This window comes from Paramormyrops kingsleyae, chromosome 20 (assembly GCF_048594095.1).
Source record: "Paramormyrops kingsleyae isolate MSU_618 chromosome 20, PKINGS_0.4, whole genome shotgun sequence".
NCBI lineage: Eukaryota > Metazoa > Chordata > Actinopteri > Osteoglossiformes > Mormyridae > Paramormyrops > Paramormyrops kingsleyae.
Genome location: NC_132816.1, coordinates 22,848,963 through 22,866,904, shown reverse-complemented (window position 1 = coordinate 22,866,904; position 17,942 = coordinate 22,848,963). Strand labels below are relative to the sequence as shown.

At 53.5% G+C, this 17,942-nt stretch overlaps 1 protein-coding gene across 17 annotated transcripts in view; it reads right to left on the bottom strand.

The window, feature by feature from the left end:
- The window catches only part of LOC111837665 (actin-binding LIM protein 1-like), a 72,105-nt gene that overhangs the window by 50,788 nt on the left and 3,375 nt on the right, over nt 1–17,942 (bottom strand). For 8 of the 17 annotated variants that reach the window (XM_072703292.1, XM_072703299.1, XM_072703308.1 and 5 more), the window contains exon 1: nt 3,178–3,642. The exons of 1 other annotated variant lie outside the window; for it this stretch is intronic. In XM_072703292.1, the coding sequence (XP_072559393.1) occupies nt 3,178–3,304 (127 nt within the window). In that variant the 5' untranslated portion in view covers nt 3,305–3,642. Of the gene's footprint in view, nt 1–3,177; nt 3,645–17,942 lie in introns of those variants that run through there. 8 more of the 17 variants (XM_072703295.1, XM_072703309.1, XM_072703301.1 and 5 more) reach the window with 4 other exon arrangements.

Here is a 17,942-nt window from a genome sequence, read left to right as displayed (position 1 = left end):
AAGTGACACACACACACAAAATGACACACACACACGCACACACAACGACACACACAGTGACATACACACACATATAAGAGGCTATGCAGTGAGTGCTCCATCAGGCAGGAACTCGGACCCAATGAGCCGCCGGGCACTGGTGGGCGTGTCTATAAGAGGCTATGCAGTGAGTGCTCCATCAGGCAGGAACTCGGACCCAATGAGCCGCCGGGCACTGGTGGGCGTGTCTATAAGAGGCTATGCAGTGAGTGCTCCATCAGGCAGGAACTCGGACCCAATGAGCCGCCGGGCACTGGTGGGCGTGTCTATAAGAGGCTATGCAGTGAGTGCTCCTTCAGGCAGGAACTCGGACCCAATGAGCCGCCGGGCACTGGTGGGCGTGTCTATAAGAGGCTATGCAGTGAGTGCTCCATCAGGCAGGAACTCGGACCCAATGAGCCGCCGGGCACTGGTGGGCGTGTCTATAAGAGGCTATGCAGTGAGTGCTCCATCAGGCAGGAACTCGGACCCAATGAGCCGCCGGGCACTGGTGGGTGTGTCTATAAGAGGCTATGCAGTGAGTGCTCCTTCAGGCAGGAACTCGGACCCAATGAGCCGCCGGGCACTGGTGGGCGTGTCTATAAGACGCAATGCAGTGAGTGCTCCAACAGCTCCATCAGGCAGGAACTGGCACTGTATGAAAACTCCCCTCCTGCACACTGTCACAATACCACGGCAGGGGAGGCACATACCACAATCGTCTACCATCCACTTCCTTAAACTATGGTGTAAATAACAGGACTGGGTAGTAAGAAGAGAGATTAAAGGGGGCAGGGAACCGGGCAAAAGCTGCTGGTGGGGGGGCCTATAATCAGAGGCGGGAAGCCGAGGGGCTCGGCCAATGGAGGGCCTGGAATCAGAGGCTGGGCCTCTCACAGCGGGAAGCCGAGGGGTTCGGCCAATGGAGGGCCTGGAATCAGACACTGGGCCTCTCACAGCGGGAAGCCGAGGGTCTTGGCCAATGAAGGGCCTGGAATCAGAGGCTGGGTCTCTCACAGCGGGAAGCCGAGGGGCTCGGCCAATGGAGGGCCTGGAATCAGACACTGGGCCACTCACAGCGGGAAGCCGAGGGGCCCCTCCTCTAGCTCACACAGGGATATATATGAGGCTGAGAACTCAGGTTAGGCCACTACTCTAGCTCACACAGGGATATATCTGAGGCTGAGAGCTCAGGTTATGCCCCTCCTCTAACTCAAACAGGGATATATCTGAGGCTGAGAGCTCAGGTTAGGCCCCTCCTCTAGCTCAAACAGGGATATATCTGAGGCTGAGAGCTCAGGTTAGGCCCCTCCTCTAGCTCACACAGGGATATATCTGAGGCTGAGAGCTCAGGTTAGGCCCCTCCTCTAGCTCACACAGGGATATATCTGAGGCTGAGAGCTCAGGTTAGGCCCCTCCTCTAGCTCACACAGGGATATATCTGAGGCTGAGAGCTCAGGTTAGGCCCCTCCTCTAGCCCATACAGGGATATATCTGAGGCTGAGAGCTCAGGTTAGGCCCCTCCTCTAGCCCATACAGGGAGATATCTGAGGCTGAGAGCTCAGGTTAGGCCCCTCCTCTAGCCCATACAGGGATATATCTGAGGCTGAGAGCTCAGGTTAGGCCCCTCCTCTAGCCCATACAGGGATATATCTGAGGCTGAGAGCTCAGGTTAGGCCCCTCCTCTAGCTCACACAGGGATATATGTGAGGCTGAGAGCTCAGGTTAGGCCCTTCCTCTAGCTCACACAGGGATATATCTGAGGCTGAGAGCTCAGGTTAGGCCCCTCCTCTAGCCTATACAGGGAGATATCTGAGGCTGAGTGCTCAGGTTAGGCCCCTCCTCTAGCCCATACAGGGATATATCTGAGGCTGAGAGCTCAGGTTAGGCCCCTCCTCTAGCCTATACAGGGAGATATCTGAGGCTGAGTGCTCAGGTTAGGCCCCTCCTCTAGCTCACACAGGGATATATCTGAGGCTGAGAGCTCAGGTTAGGCCCCTCCTCTAGCCTATACAGGGAGATATCTGAGGCTGAGTGCTCAGGTTAGGCCCCTCCTCTAGCTCACACAGGGATATATTTGAGGCTGAGAGCTCAGGTTAGGCCCCTCCTCTAGCTCATACAAGGATATGTCTGAGGCTGAGAACTCAGGTTAGGCCCCTCCACTAGCTCACACAGGGATATATCTGAGGCTGAGAGCTCAGGTTAGGCCCCTCCTCTAGCTCACACAGGGATATATCTGAGGCTGAGAGCTCAGGTTAGGCCCCTCCTCTAGCTCACACAGGGATATATCTGAGGCTGAGAGCTCTGGTTAGGCCTGGCCTGCCTCTGCAGATGGAAAAGGCTGACTCACCGTAGAGCTCTCCCATGCCGTTTGTGTGGCCTGCAGACCAGCTCTGTACAACCCACCACGTAACGTTACCCTTCAGGTTCATTGTTGCCCTACAAACCTCAGAACCCCCCAAAGGCTCCAGGGTTCAGCTGAAGCAACAGCATTCAGCTCCCCCATCACTTGGACCTTTGCCAGACTGAAACTGCATGCCCTGACAGCAAGGCGGTTTCACTAACCCAGACGCATAACAGACCACTGCACGGCCGCCCACGTGCCCCGCCCCATCTCGCCCCATCTCGCCCCGTCTGGCCCCGCAGCCTCCCAGGAGCACACGGTGTGCGGGCATTCTGCAGCCATCAGTAGCCGGCTGTAATTAATCAGCCTGGGAATATTACCTGAAGGAATGCTCACACTAGCAGACTCACACAAACCAAGCAGGAACGTGATGCAGGCATCCCAGCTGGGAAAAACATACTTTCCATGTAGACGGTTTCACCACATTTTACCATTTAAAGGTCCACATAAAATTTCCATTGGCGCCAGAAAATAGGGCAGTTGGCTTTGTGTGACTTTCTCAGTGTACTTCCTCTCTCGGGGATGACGGATGTAGGACAGTCAGAGCACACTTCACAGACAAAGAGCCCCTCAACACAAAGCCCCCAGAGGCAGCCCTGCATGCACACGCTGACCAGAGCAGGCATCCCTGCACGCACAGAGGGTGACCGTAACACGCTGCCCCGCATGCATACGCTGACCGGAGCACGCTGACGCACAGACATGCACGCCAACTACACAGACCCATGTGCACATGCACGCACACAAACACGCACCTCTGTGTCCTGCAGAGATCTCCACCCCCGGATCCTCATCCAGTCCAAAACAGGAGGTGATCTTCTGCGTGTAGCGACAGATGCCCTCGTAAGGCCCGGACCCACTTCCCTGCATTTCCTCTGCCATTCTCTGCCGTCTCCTCAATCAGCAACTTCTCCCAAATGAGGCACAGCAGGGCTGGGCCAGTGGCACTTGACTCTCCACAGAAATGCCTTCACAGGGCTGGGCCAATGTCAATCAGCGCTCCCAGTGCCTGCTCCACACCGGCCCAAAGTCACTCCACTCTCCCCAGAAACACCCACTCCACACCGGCCCAAAGTCACTCCACTCTCCCCAGAAACACCCACTCCACACTGGCCCAAAGTCACTCCGCTCTCACCAGAAACGGCCGCTCCAGACCAGCCCAAAGTCATTCCCCCTCTTCCAGGCACCACTGCACAGGGCTGAGCCTTGCTTAGCAGCGAGATGCAAGACTATCTCTCTGCTGCCAAATCAATAATTCAGGCAGCCAATGAGGGGAGAGAGTGAGGGCCACGTACAGAGTGAGCGAGAGAGTGTGTGCGCCAGTCTGCGCCAGCTCGCAGGGCAGGCGCTGCGGCAGTGGGACAGGCCGTACAGTGTAATACTGCGTGGGCTGGGGTGGTGGTTAGCTATGCCACACAACCGCATGGAGACCATGGATCCAGGCGAAACACAAGCAGACAGTGCCCTGACCCTCTATATACACACAGCAGACTCTCTATGTTTCTCTGTGCCCTGACCCTCTTATACACACACAGCAGTCTGTGTGATTCTCTGTGCCCTAACCCTCTAATACTCATACAACACCCTCTGTGTAATTCTCTGTGCCCTGACCCTCTTATACACACACAACAGCCTCTGTGTAATTCTCTGTGCCCTGACCCTCTTATACTCATACAACACCCTCTGTGTAATTCTCTGTGCCCTGACCCTCTATATACACACACAGCAGACTCTCTGTGTTTCTCTGTGCCCTGACCCTCTTATACACACACAGCAGTCTGTGTGATTCTCTGTGCCCTAACCCTCTTATACACACACAACAGCCTCTGTGTGCTTCTCTGTGTCCTAACCATCTTATATACACAAAGCAGGTTCTGTGTGATTCTCTGTGCCCTGACCCTCTTATACACACACACAACAGCCTCTGTGTAATTCTCTGTGCCCTGACCCTCTTATACACACACAACAGCCTCTGTGTAATTCTCTGTGCCCTGACCCTCTTATACACACACAACAGCCTCTGTGTAATTCTCTGTGCCCTGACCCTCTTATACTCATACAACACCCTCTGTGTAATTCTCTGTGCCCTGACCCTCTTATACACACACAACAGCCTCTGTGTGCTTCTCTGTGTCCTAACCATCTTATATACACAAAGCAGGTTCTGTGTGATTCTCTGTGCCCTGACCCTCTTATACACACACAACAGCCCCTGTGTAATTCTCTGTGCCCTGACCCTGTTATACACACACAACAGCCTCTGTGTGCTTCTCTGTGTCCTAACCATCTTATATACACAAAGCAGGTTCTGTGTGATTCTCTGTGCCCTGACCCTCTTATACACACAGCAGCCACTGTGGTGATTCTCTGTGCTCTGACCCTGTTAAACACGCACAAAGCAGCCCCTGTACATTCCTCAGGAATGCATAGGCTGTGCTCAGAAATACAGTGTGATAAGAAACAATGAGCTGCAGCCCACATATCCTCTACAGGCTGTGCTTGGCCTTTTACATTCATTGATTCTCCCACAAAAAAGACACCTGGAACATGGAGGTCAGGGAGCACAGAGATGGACAGACATCCTGCTAAGCCAATGCCAAGAAAGAGGGTGAACAGCTCTGGCAATGTAGGTCTACACGAGTCAAGCCTGCGCAGAGCAGCCCTGCTTGCAAACTCTGCTCTCTGTTCTTTTGCAGTGATCACCTGAAGAACACTGGCCTCCTCAAACTCATGAGGGCGGTAAAATCACACGGCACGCTGGGACTCCAGTGCAGGGAACATTCCAGCAGCCTCATAAGTCAGAGTCAGTGAGGACATGGACATTGGACCTCTGCTGAGGTATATCCCAAACAGCACTGGGAGCAGAGTGAAAAACATGTTCACTTCGGTTTTTGTCTTTTTGCCTTGGAAAGATCTGGAAATATCTAAGCAACATATCATACGAATGTAACCAAAGCTTGACAAGCCTGCTAGGTCATCTGCCATGGACCAAAGAAAGATGGATGTTTTTCTACGTGACCTGTCCCTTGGAGCGTGCTCTCAGACACCCTCCTGCAATGCAGGAAATACCCTCCTCACAGTATGCAGTGATGTTGTTTCACTTTAATTTTACAGCACAGTTTTGCACACCCTTAAGTCTGATCCACTTCATCGTCAGTTCCAGCTGAAAGGCTATAATTAGACTGCATTCTCTCTCTCACAGATCACAGCGAGGAATGCAGCAGGCAGTATCTGCAATTCAGATGTGCTTCCACCAGGGGGACTCTGGAAATGAGTGCATGCGTACTAGGGCCAAAGCTTAAAAACTACTATATAATCAGGTCTGTCTGGCCCAGGATGATGTTGTCACAAACGTGTTGTTCAGGGAAGAGAACACTGACAAGACAGCAAGGCTGCTGGAAATGCCTGTGGATCTGTTTGAACTTTTGTATGGCCTTAGAAAGCAGTGATCTAAACCATCACCCCCCCCCCACCGAAAGAGAGGCTTCTGTAATATGCAGTCTGTTTTGTCATTTTCACTGGATAATCCGCAGTGTCGCCCTCGGCACAGCATACAGCTGGCTGATCAGGTGACTAGCCTACAGTATTGCAGTCTTCTCTGCGATCACAGCCCCCTACAGTATAAACTCCACCTCCGCGATTCCTGATGGTTATAACATACAATTTACGGCACCGTGATGACCTAGGAGGGGCTGATTCATAGGACAGCTTGATGAGTACTTAAACAAACCCAGCAGTATCATTATGCATCTGCGAAAGTCCATGAACAGCAGCAGCCGGTTTACCCATAATACAAAGAGTGTAACAGCCCCACCTATTGGTTAGAGGGGCACACAGTCACAGAGCTGAAATCCCAACATCACACAAGCTTCTACTTTCAACTTTATATTCAGACTGTGACATTCCATGTCTGTTGCTAAATCGGTGGTACTTTTAATTTAAAGTGGCCACAGTAAAATACCATTTGTATGTGAATGCTGGTGCGCTTTAGAGCATAGTGAGCAGGTCATCTTGAAAAGCAGGCTGCTTACACAGCCCTGCTGTGCAAAGGGAGAGATGACCTCCTTTAACGTGGTGACTTCCAAACACAGCATGCCTGCAGAAGTACCATATACAGTTCTGACACCAGTCATTTGTCTGCCTGCTCATGGCTGGATCACAGACACCATGTAAGATTCCATGTCTCCATTCGTCCATGGGCCTGCAACTGCCTTTGTCATTCGGACATACATGAAAGGCAATTGTGGACAAACACAGAAATCAGCTGACATTAGCCATTAGTGGGGCCACTTTGAGGCCTGGTTAGAGCTAACAAATAAACACGCAGTGGGAGAGAGGTCCACAAACATGTTTCATGAAAAATGGTACAGTACCACCAACAGAAGCCTTGGTGTCCCATGGAAGACCACAGTTAACGAGCACACTGTCACGCTAACAAGCTGGTGGGCAAACCCCCTGCCCCGCTTCCTGCCCCATCACACAGCTCCAGCGTGTAACACCGCATCACACCAGAACACGGCTCCGTCCCACAGGGACACGGGTTACCGAGGAAACCAAGCAAAGGGGAGGTGTGCTGGGAGGGATGGGTGTTACATAACGCAGCAGAAAGCACGCTTTACGGGATGGGGGGAGCATGTAATGGGGGAGGAGCGTCCCCAAAAGGAGGGCCCAGCATGCGGGGGCTTTAATTAGACAGCCGGCAGGGTCCTGGCAGAAATGCTCACAAGCAACATGGAGGAAAGAACAGCAATGTGCCGGAGTAGAGCCGTGTTTCAGGAATGGGGCCGTCAGTCAGAGTGAAGGCAGGAAATGAACCCCCATGGTTCAAAGGCACTGACCGGAAGACAACAGAGCAAGCTGTCTGTGAGATGTGATGAAACGATGCTTTGTCAATTGCATTAGTTATTGTACAGGTAGAGTAGAATCCTTTAGTTTTCATAGATCCCATCCTCTCTCCACAAACATGCAAGTAATACTTGGAATATGAACATTTTTCATGTGCCGCTGGAGATCAAGGGTCCATCAAACAGGATTTGAACTGGAAGGTGAGAGCGAGGCCGGTGACCATGAGGAAGGCATCCCCGGAAGGTGGGAGCGAGGCCGGTGACCATGAGGAAGGCATCCCCGGATGGTGAGAGCGAGGCCGGTGACCATGAGGAAGGCATCCCCGGATGGTGAGAGCGAGGCTGGCGCACTTGAGGAAGGCATCCCCGGATGGTGGGAGCGAGGCTGGCGGACTTGAGGAAGGCATCCCCGGATGGTGAGAGCGAGGCTGGCGGACTTGAGGAAGGCATCCCCGGAAGGTGGGAGCGAGGCCGGTGACCATGAGGAAGGCATCCCCGGAAGGTGGGAGCGAGGCCGGCGGACTTGAGGAAGGCATCCCCGGAAGGTGAGAGCGAGGCCGGTGACCATGAGGAAGGCATCCCCGGATGGTGGAAGCGAGGCTGGCGGACTTGAGGAAGGCATCCCCGGAAGGTGAGAGCGAGGCCGGTGACCATGAGGAAGGCATCCCCGGATGGTGGGAGCGAGGCTGGCGGACTTGAGGAAGGCATCCCCGGATGGTGGGAGCGAGGCTGGCGCACTTGAGGAAGGCATCCCCGGATGGTGGGAGCGAGGCTGGCGGCCATGAGGAAGGCATCCCCGGAAGGTGGGAGCGAGGCCGGTGACCATGAGGAAGGCATCCCCGGATGGTGAGAGCGAGGCTGGCGCACTTGAGGAAGGCATCCCCGGATGGTGGGAGCGAGGCTGGCGGACTTGAGGAAGGCATCCCCGGATGGTGAGAGCGAGGCTGGCGGACTTGAGGAAGGCATCCCCGGAAGGTGGGAGCGAGGCTGGTGACCATGAGGAAGGCATCCCCGGATGGTGGGAGTGAGGCTGGCGGACTTGAGGAAGGCATCCCCGGAAGGTGGGAGCGAGGCCGGTGACCATGAGGAAGGCATCCCCGGAAGGTGGGAGCGAGGCCGGCGGACTTGAGGAAGGCATCCCCGGAAGGTGAGAGCGAGGCCGGCGGACTTGAGGAAGGCGTCCCCGGAAGGTGGGAGCGAGGCTGGCGGACTTGAGGAAGGCGTCCCCAGAAGGTGGGAGAAAGGTCGCTGGTCATGAGGAAGGCGTCCCCGAAAAGTGGAAGTGAGGCCGGCGGCCATGAGGAAGACATCCCTGGAAGGTGGGAGTGAGGCCAGCAGCTACTCTTCAGCACATTGCTATCGCTTTCTAAGCAGGACACAGTGGGAGGGCTAGCTTGGACTGGGGAGAGAACTATGTGATTTAGGGAGTTGGGAAACAAGGCCCAGGCCCTGCTACTGGGAAGCAGAGGTTACCATAACGAATAATGGGCTGATTTTCAGGGGGATGGTACAATGGAACAGAAGCGGGCATCTCACTATTAAAAACACATACAGTACTGTAACAGCTATTAGCAATTAGCTCAGTCAGAGCTGTGATTAACTCGAGGACAGAATGTGTGTGTCTGTGTGTGTTATGTACTGTATATATTACATTATGGGGACCAAAATACCCCTTTTTTCGATCTCCTCAAGGGAAAATTCAATTTTATAAAATCTGTGACTGTAGTCAAAACATTAAAAATGCCAAAAGTCTTGAATTTTATTTAGTTACTTATGGTTAAGGTTAGGAATGGGTAGGGGTAAAGGTTGTGAGTGTCTCGCCCTCTATACAGAGAGCCAGAGTTCTGAGAGCTTGGTCAGACACTATGCACAGACAGCAGGCACACATCAGCACGCAGCTCTGCCTGCCTACTGCCTCTCAATCTCCCTCCCAACTTTCCATCTAAAGCTATTCATGTGGACAAATGTTCCAAATCAAACATCTTTTTTTTGAGAATTTTACACAGCAGAGTCCGATTCAAACCACAAAGCAGCAGACAGGCTGCATATATCATAGCATGGAGTCAGCTCCAGAAAGCAAATGGCTCCAGAGAGCCTTCCATAACACCAAAGCTGGACACAGCCATGCACAATGCTGGGAACAAAGCCACGATCCTGGGTCTGACCGCACAAAGTCCACAGGGTGTGACCAGTTAGACAAAACACAGAATCCAAAGCAAGGCAGAGGTTTGTAAAGATGACACCTAATGTGAAAATGGATTTGATGCAGCAGCCATCTGTGCCATTTCAAGAGAGAAAAGTTGGTTTGGGGGCTTGCTGTAGGATGAGGTCTGGATGTGCAGGAAACAAACACAGCTGATTTCTCTACGTCACGCGAGCCCAAGTCTCTGCAGGATATCAGAGCCGCTGCGGGTGCCAAACTAAGCAGGAAAGGGCACTTACACACCAGCTACCCAGAATGAAGTCTACGGATTGTCAATGGCAACCGGTGCGAGGGAAGAACTGCATGCACCCCTGGGTGATTCAGGATGACGCGCCATGCGGTAGGGAGCTGTGCGCTGGCTGTTTCCATTTCTCGGGTCCCGGCCTCCGCACCACGATGATGCCACCCTGAGAAATGTTTTCATAACAGCCTTGCTTGTTGTTCACGGCCGTGCCTCTGCCATCTGCTCCGCGCAGGAAGGGGAGTGCCGCGCTGTGCCGCGCCAGGGCAACACACTAACGCCGCTGTAGCGTGCCGTCTGTCACAGCCTCTGTGCTGGCTGTACCTCTGCCCGGGAGCCCAGCTGTAGACCCCCCCCTCACACACACACGCACACACACACATGTGAGGGACCGAGTGGGCGGCCACGCACGTCGCTGTGATCCTCCGGCAAGCCATCCATCTCAGCACCACGCTCACCCATGCGTGTAGCACTTCTCTAATTGGCCCGACATCTCCGCGCTCAGTTCAGTGCTGCAGGTAACGCTTCTCTGATTGCCCCCACAACTCCGCGCTCAGTTCAGTGCTGCAGGTAACGCTTCTCTGATTGCCCCCACATCTCCGCGCTCAGTTCAGTGCTGCAGGTAACGCTTCTCTGATTGCCCACACAACTCCGCGCTCAGTTCAGTGCTGCAGGTAACGCTTCTCTGATTGCCCCCACAACTCCGCGCTCAGTTCAGTGCTGCAGGTAACGCTGCTCTGATTGCCCCCACATCTCCGCGCTCAGTTCAGTGCTGCAGGTAACGCTTCTCTGATTGCCCCCACATCTCTGCGCTCAGTTCAGTGCTGCAGGTAACGCTTCTCTGATTGCCCCCACATCTCTGCGCTCAGTTCAGTGCTGCAGGTAATGCTTCTCTGATTGGCCCAGCAGCTCCACACTGAGCTCAGCATTGCAGATAACTGTTCTCTGATTGGGCCAGAGATCATTCCTAACTGCATATGCTCTGAATGCCGAACGTTCTTCGTTAGCGCTGTAATCATTCCAGCTGGAACACTCTCTCATTTTTATGTTCATCTGGTTTAAATAATAGCCCCCCGGCCCCCCCACTAGAGGTGACTTAATTTCCCTTGGCCTGCCCTTCAGTGGCTGTGGTTGCTTAGCAACCATCAGGGCCCACATTAGCTGCTCAGATAGCCTCCCTGCTCCCTGCGTAGCTCCCTCCCACTTCAGCCTGTGGCTGAGTGTTCAGACCCCGAGGGCTCATGGGTAACGGGAAGAGCGGTAAGGTCAGTCTGGGCCTGTGGATGTGTGTGAGTGTGAGCATGACTCTGAGTGTGTCTGTGTCTGTGTGTGTCTGTCTGTGTGTTTGTGTCAGTGTCTGTGTGTGTCTTTCCGTGTGTTTGTGTCTGTGTGTGTCTGTCCGTGTGTTTGTGTCTGTGTGTGTCTGTCCGTGTGTCTGTGTCTGTCCGTGTGTTTGTGTCTGTGTGTGTCTGTCCGTGTCTGTGTCTGTGTGTGTCTGTCCATGTGTTTGTGTCTGTGTGTGTCTGTCCGTGTGTCTGTGTGTGTCTGTGTGTCTGTGTGTGTCTGTCCGTGTGTTTGTGTCTGTGTGTGTCTGTTTATATGGGCTTTCCTGCATTTCTCGGTGTGTCAGTATGGCTGTGGTTCCTCAGAGAGATCCACTCCGGCCTGAACTTGCTCTCCAGCTCCCCTGCTTAAGCATCCCCAGCCCTGCATCCTCCCTGCCATTCTCTGCCGTGACAGCGGCCTGCTTTCCAAAACCAGCTTCACAGCTTCTATCTTTGCACACCGTTACCCAAAGCTGCCTCTCTGGGTTCAAAATAAACCTGCGACAAGCTGTTTCCAGTCAGAACGCACGCTGTACCAGACAATGAAGCGTACAAATGTGGGACTCAGACAGCAAGGTGTACAACCAGAGACCTGACATGACGGAGAGGCATTTGCAGAAGCCAGATAAATATGTATAACAGGGCTGAAGCCCAGATCTTGTCCATCTTTCATTTATCTCCCGCCTCTCGCTTCCTCTTTGATTTTCCTTCTCTTTGTACACAATCAGACCAAACAAAATCACAGTGATTGTTCTGAGTGGGCTTTGCCTTGTTACCCAGTACTATTTCAGTTATTCTCATAGCAGCCTGACGGATCACTGATGGGAGCCCATCTCCTCGTACATCACAACCAGCTAAACAATTTCCCATAATGCACCCCACCTTCAAGGACAACAAAGATAAATGGAGCCTGACATATCTAGCAACAGAAGAAGGTTCAGGTTAAAGAAATTGTGTGGGTGTGTCTTTCCAAGCAAAGGACCTATCAGCTCAGTTGATCTTTATTTAGCAACAGTAAAGTAAGAGTCTAAAAATGGAAAACAAAGGAAGGGAAATGAGAAACCTCTGGGGGTTCGAGGTCACCTGAGCGTCCCCCCCCGCCCCCCAACCCTGCTGCTGCCAGACAGAGCTGTGCGTGTGTGCCGGGGCAGACTGGATCTCTGTCAGCGGGTCACCGGTGACGTCTGGGGGGCGGACTGTGCAGCGCGCGAGTCGTGCTGAGCTAACAGTCACCGGCTGTGTCTTTAATAATAAACCCGGCTGCATTTAATGAGTCCATAAGGTCAGCAGCTGCACTCTAGCCTGGTCTGGCGGCCTGGTCCCTGCACTTAGCACGTAGCACTTTACAGAGCGCTCACCATATTGCAGGAGAGCTGGAAGACGGACGGGGGCAAGGAGGGGTGGGAGACCTTTACCAAGCATGTCTCAGCCTCAGGGTACACAAGGACAGCAGCAAATGTCTGTACAGAGAGCAAAGGCAGCCTCTCTTTAGGGATCTGTGTGACTGCCAGTCATTGGCCGGAGCTTGGTGATAGCCAGCCAATCAAAAGGAAAAGGAAGCACTTCACCACACCTGCCCTTCCCGCCGAGGCTCCAGGGGGTACTTTCTGCAACACCGAGCAGCACACACAGAATGCTGACGCCCCCCGAACCCTGTGCCGAACTGCAGCTGCCCTGGCTGAACGAGTCCCACAAAGAAATCACATTAAACGAAAGACGGCCATTTTTTCAAGCATTTTTAATGACACAAAAGTTAGTAAACAGTTTTCACAGCCAATATAAATAAGTCAAGAGCCCTTTATGTCATCCATTAGTAATGACATGAACAGTCTGAGACTCCGGACAATTAAAAGGGCTGTAAATTAGTAATTAAGCTAAATGAAACTCACAGCCGATTCAGTGCAGCTGGTTTAAATTTCACAGAGCTGGAGTAGCATGAGAAACGTGCATGTCACGGGCTGGAGTCAGGGGCCAGGGTTGGAGGTTGGAGTCGGGGGCCGGAGTCGGAGGTTGGAGTCGGGGGCTGGAGTTGGAGGCCGAAGACGGAGGTTGGATTCGAGGGCCAGAATCGGAGGTTGGAATCAGGGGCCGGATTCAGAGGCTGGAGTCAGGGGCTGGAGTAGGGGGCTGGGGTCGGGGGCTGGAGTTGGAGGTTGGAGTTGGGTGCCGGAGTTGGGTGCTGGAGTCGGGGGACGAGGTCGGGGGCCGGAGTCGGAGGCCGGGGTCAGAGGTTGTAGTCGGGGGCCGGAGTCAGGGGCTGGGGTTAAGGGCCGGGGTCGGGGGCCAGTTTCCACAGGAAACACTGCATTCACACCCCATTTAAGTGGCATGTTCATCCGGGTGTGACTGGAGAGCTGGAGAAAGAGCCTGCTGAAGTGGTCTGTGGGGGGTGGGTAGGGCACACCCAAAAACCAACCCCCTCCACCCCCCCCCTCCACCCCCCCCGCCCATGGCACATGCCAGCAGGGGCATCAAACATGCAAATCAGACAGCAGAACCGATGCTGCCTAGAGACTTTAATCAGGTTCCACTGCTGGATACTTTACTGCCAATTCAGGCTAACCAAGTCCTCAAGGGTACAGCAGAAGGTTCCTACGGGACCTGAACCAGCGCAGTGGATGAGTGGATATTCTTATGTACTGAAACACAAGAAAAGATCTGTTTATCAATCAGGTTTTGTTGACGGGGCACAGACATCTCAGGAGAAGCTCAGTCAGCAGGATCTGAACGGTCACCTGACCTGCAGCGAGTGCAGGAGCTGCACGCCAGCAGAGCCACAAATTTCACAGATGTAGGAAACTAAAATCCAGGCAAAGCAGTTACATCTGAATCAGCAGTGAGCTTAGCTCATCACTGTAATGTGAAGGTAAGAGACAGTGCTGTTAATAGTGGTATTAATCATGCCGATAAGTATAAATGTGTCTGTTTTTACAGCAGGAGACCATGGAGAGCTTCCCAACACTCCTATACACTGACCCATCTACTCAAAACAGCAACGTGAAAAAAAATGCATGACCCAGGTAGGCAGGGGCCACAGTGCACCTTCCCAGGACACACAGAGGCAGCCTCACGATCAGCGAGCAGTGGGGCTGCCGGAGTCCCTGCACCAATCAGGACCCAACGGGTCACATGGCCGGTCAGGTGAGCAAAGCTGCCGGGGTGAGAGCAGCCTCGCCCGCTCAGCCAGGTTTAACACGGGACCGTCCACGTCAGCACTGAGTCCAAGCAGCGAAGAGCCTGGTGCTGTGTGTGTGTGTGTGTGTGTGTGTGTGGTCATATATATATTATATGGTGATACAGAGGCATGGTGATATGTCCTGTTATCCTGACATTGTGGGAACCATTTTTTCGGGAAACTCAATTTTATAAAAAAATCAGTGACACCAAACAAGAAGGGGTGGCAGGGGAGACCAGAACCCATCCCAGGAACAATGGGCGCAGGCGCCAACACCGCAGGGCGCACACACACACAGGGCCAATTTAGACTTGCCATTCAACATGCCCTGCATGCTTTTGGACCGTGGGAGGAAACCAGAGCCCCCAGCGGAAACCCACGGGAACATGGGGAGGGCGTGGAACTCCACACAGAAAGGACCCGGGACCAAACCCAGGATCTTCTCGCTGGGAGGCAGCAGCACTAACCACTACACCACTCTGCCACCCATAACAAGAAACTTAAAATGCCAAAAAAATGCATTTTGTTTGATTGGCCAAGGTTGGGCTGGGTCAGGGTTAAGGCTGTTATATTAGGGCTTTACCTAAATGAATGGAGAGTCCCCACAAATAATAGTGTGTGTGTGTGTGTTTGTATGTGCATGTGTGCGTGCATGCATGTGCATATGTGTGTGTGTGTGTGCGCGTGTATGAGTGCACGCGAGTGTGCGTGTGTGTGTGTGAGTGAGTGTGTTACTGGAGGTACTGAAAAAGCATGTTCTGCTAACCAGCCAGGTAGCCAGATCTGCTGATTCTACTTGCTAGCTATTTATTCAGTTTTCGAAATATCTGGTGGGGGACACCAAAGTGGCTTTTTGAGTGGGACCCTTTTTTGACTGGGGTCCCTTTTTGACTGGGGCCACTGGGCAGCACCAAGACCGAACACACACTCACTGTCTACAAAGCTGGTCACACACACACACACCATGGCTGATGCTTGTGGTCGACCCCTCCCCCCCACCAGCTGCTGGGAGGGGCCATGGTGATACCAGAGTCAAAACTGCAAAAACCACTAGGGTGTAGCGGGACGGGTGCCGGGCCCTGGGAACCGGGGGCCCCTGGAGGGACACGCCTCACAGGATTTCCCCGCAAAGACATTTACGGAGGCCAGATTACAGTCACACACATCAGACTTGCCAGTGAAGAGGCAGCCATTCCCACCCACAGCAGGGATCCGCAGCGTTTCCCTTTTTACACTACAGCTTTTACGTTTGCTGTGACTTGTTTTGATAGAGGAGGATTTTCTGGACTGTGGTTCAAGTCAGATCTGATTATAGACATCCTGTCATGGAGTTTGCTTAAGTGATTTGCCCTTGAACTGTGTGTGTAATTATAACTGACCCAAGGCTGCTTACGCACGTTACGCACGTTACGCACGTTACGCACGTTACGCACGTTACGCACGTTACGCACATCATACAAACAAAGGAAAAGCACTTTTCAGAAACCAGAAGATAGTTACACATGGTGGTGGATGCAAAGGCTAGGGCTATGAGCACAGTGAGAAAAACCGTATGGTACCGGGAAGCCTCCATGTGACCCATCGGACCATGTGACCCATCGGACCATGTGACCCATCGGACCATGTGACCCAGCATATTCGGCCAATCAGTCACTGGGGCCAATAGTGAATAAACACAGCAGCTAAAAGCCGGCATACTTGCAGGCTCCAGTGCTGCAGTTCATGGGCTGGATCAGTAGCTGCTTCTAGGTCACCAACAGACAGACCAGTGAGCAGGCAGATGGGCCTGAACAGGAGCACAGTGCCTGGCCAATGAGGGGCATCTGTCTGCAAGAGGAGAGTGCCCTGATATGGGAGAGAAGGGCAGGGGGACAGTAAGAAGGACAGGGAGGACGAGGTTCAGAATCTCACCTGCCTTTTTCTGCCTCTCTCATTGGTCCTTATTCTCCAAGGTCCGTATCTGTGCCATTCTCAGGCCAGGCCCAATTCGCGTGGCTGCATCGCATCAGAAATTTGCAAAAAGCAGAGGGCACTGTAGCCCTGCCCCTGAATGCTACACAAGCAGGCAGAGGTGCAGTTAGTGGGCAGTGCATTTAGTGGGTACTGGCATTAGCAGTTAGTGAGCACTGGTGTTACAGGGTACTGGGTCTAACAGGTGCTGACATTAGCAGGCACTGGCATTACTGGGAACTGCAATTAGTGGGCACTGGAGTTACAGGACACTGGCATTAGTAGGCAGTGGTGTTACAGGGCACCAGATTTAAGAGGTACTGGCAGTAGTGGGCATTGGCATTTGTAGCCACTGGCATTAATGTGAGCCAGCATTAGAAAGCACTGGCATCATTGCATCACAGCGACATGTATGCATGAGCACACCCAGACCAATGCATGTGGTCAATGCAGCAGAAGGTGCTGCAGACAGGTAGAGAGCTTCATCTACTTTGGGAGATCTTCCAGTCAGCACCTCCATCTACAGTGATCAGCTACCCTGCCTACCTGCGTGTGTGATATGCTCCCTACCTGCATGTGTGGTATGCTCCCTACCTGCGTGTGTGATATGCTCCCTACCTGCATGTGTGGTATGTTCCCTACCTGCGGGTGTGGTATGCTCCCTACCTGCGTGTGTGGTATGCTCCCTACCTGCGGGTGTGGTATGCTCCCTACCTGCGTGTGTGGTATGTTCCCTACCTGCAGGTGTGGTATGCTCCCTACCTGCGTGTGTGGTATGTTCCCTACCTGCGGGTGTGGTATGTTCCCTACCTGCGGGTGTGGTATGCTCCCTACCTGCGGGTGTGGTATGTTCCCTACCTGCGGGTGTGGTATGCTCCCTACCTGCGGGTGTGGTATGCTCCCTACCTGCGGGTGTGGTATGCTCCCTACCTGCGTGTGTGGTATGTTCCCTACCTGCGGGTGTGGTATGCTCCCTACCTGCGGGTGTGGTATGCTCCCTACCTGCGTGTGTGGTATGCTCCCTACCTGCGTGTGTGGTATGTTCCCTACCTGCGGGTGTGGTATGCTCCCTACCTGCGGGTGTGGTATGCTCCCTACCTGCGGGTGTGGTATGTTCCCTACCTGCGGGTGTGGTATGCTCCCTACCTGCGGGTGTGGTATGCTCCCTACCTGCGGGTGTGGTATGCTCCCTACCTGCGGGTGTGGTATGCTCCCTACCTGCGGGTGTGGTATGCTCCCTACCTGCGAGTGTGGTATGCTCCCTACCTGCAGGTGAGCTATGCTCCCACTCAAAGCCACAGGAGATTCCATCCCACAGTGCAGAACCCATACAGGACTATGAAACGATGGAAACACCTGGCCGCTTTTTCTGGATCTTCTGGAGCTTCCACTGAGCCAGCAGCCCACGTCATCTCACCGGCATTGCTGGAAGTTTCCATCCAGCAGCCCCTCGTGACTCATTACGCCTCCCAGAGCCAAACTCGGGGAAACAGTGCCTTGTGGTCAGGCTGTGATGTCATTTCCGGAGCAGAGCTCCAAACACTGGGATGAGGCTCAGAGGAGCCTGCCAGCCCGCCCCGCCGCCTGCTGCACATGGGGGGCGCTCTCATGTCAAAAGCGGCCCTCCAAAGCAGGCTAAGATTCCTGAAGGACAAAGGGGAGCATTTAGGTACCCCTAGACACGCCTTAATTAAATAAGAACCTCTCCTGGCTAGAAATAAGCCGGAAGCTCCTAACTAACTAGAAATAGGTAATGGGGGGGGGGGGGGGGGGGTCTGTCTG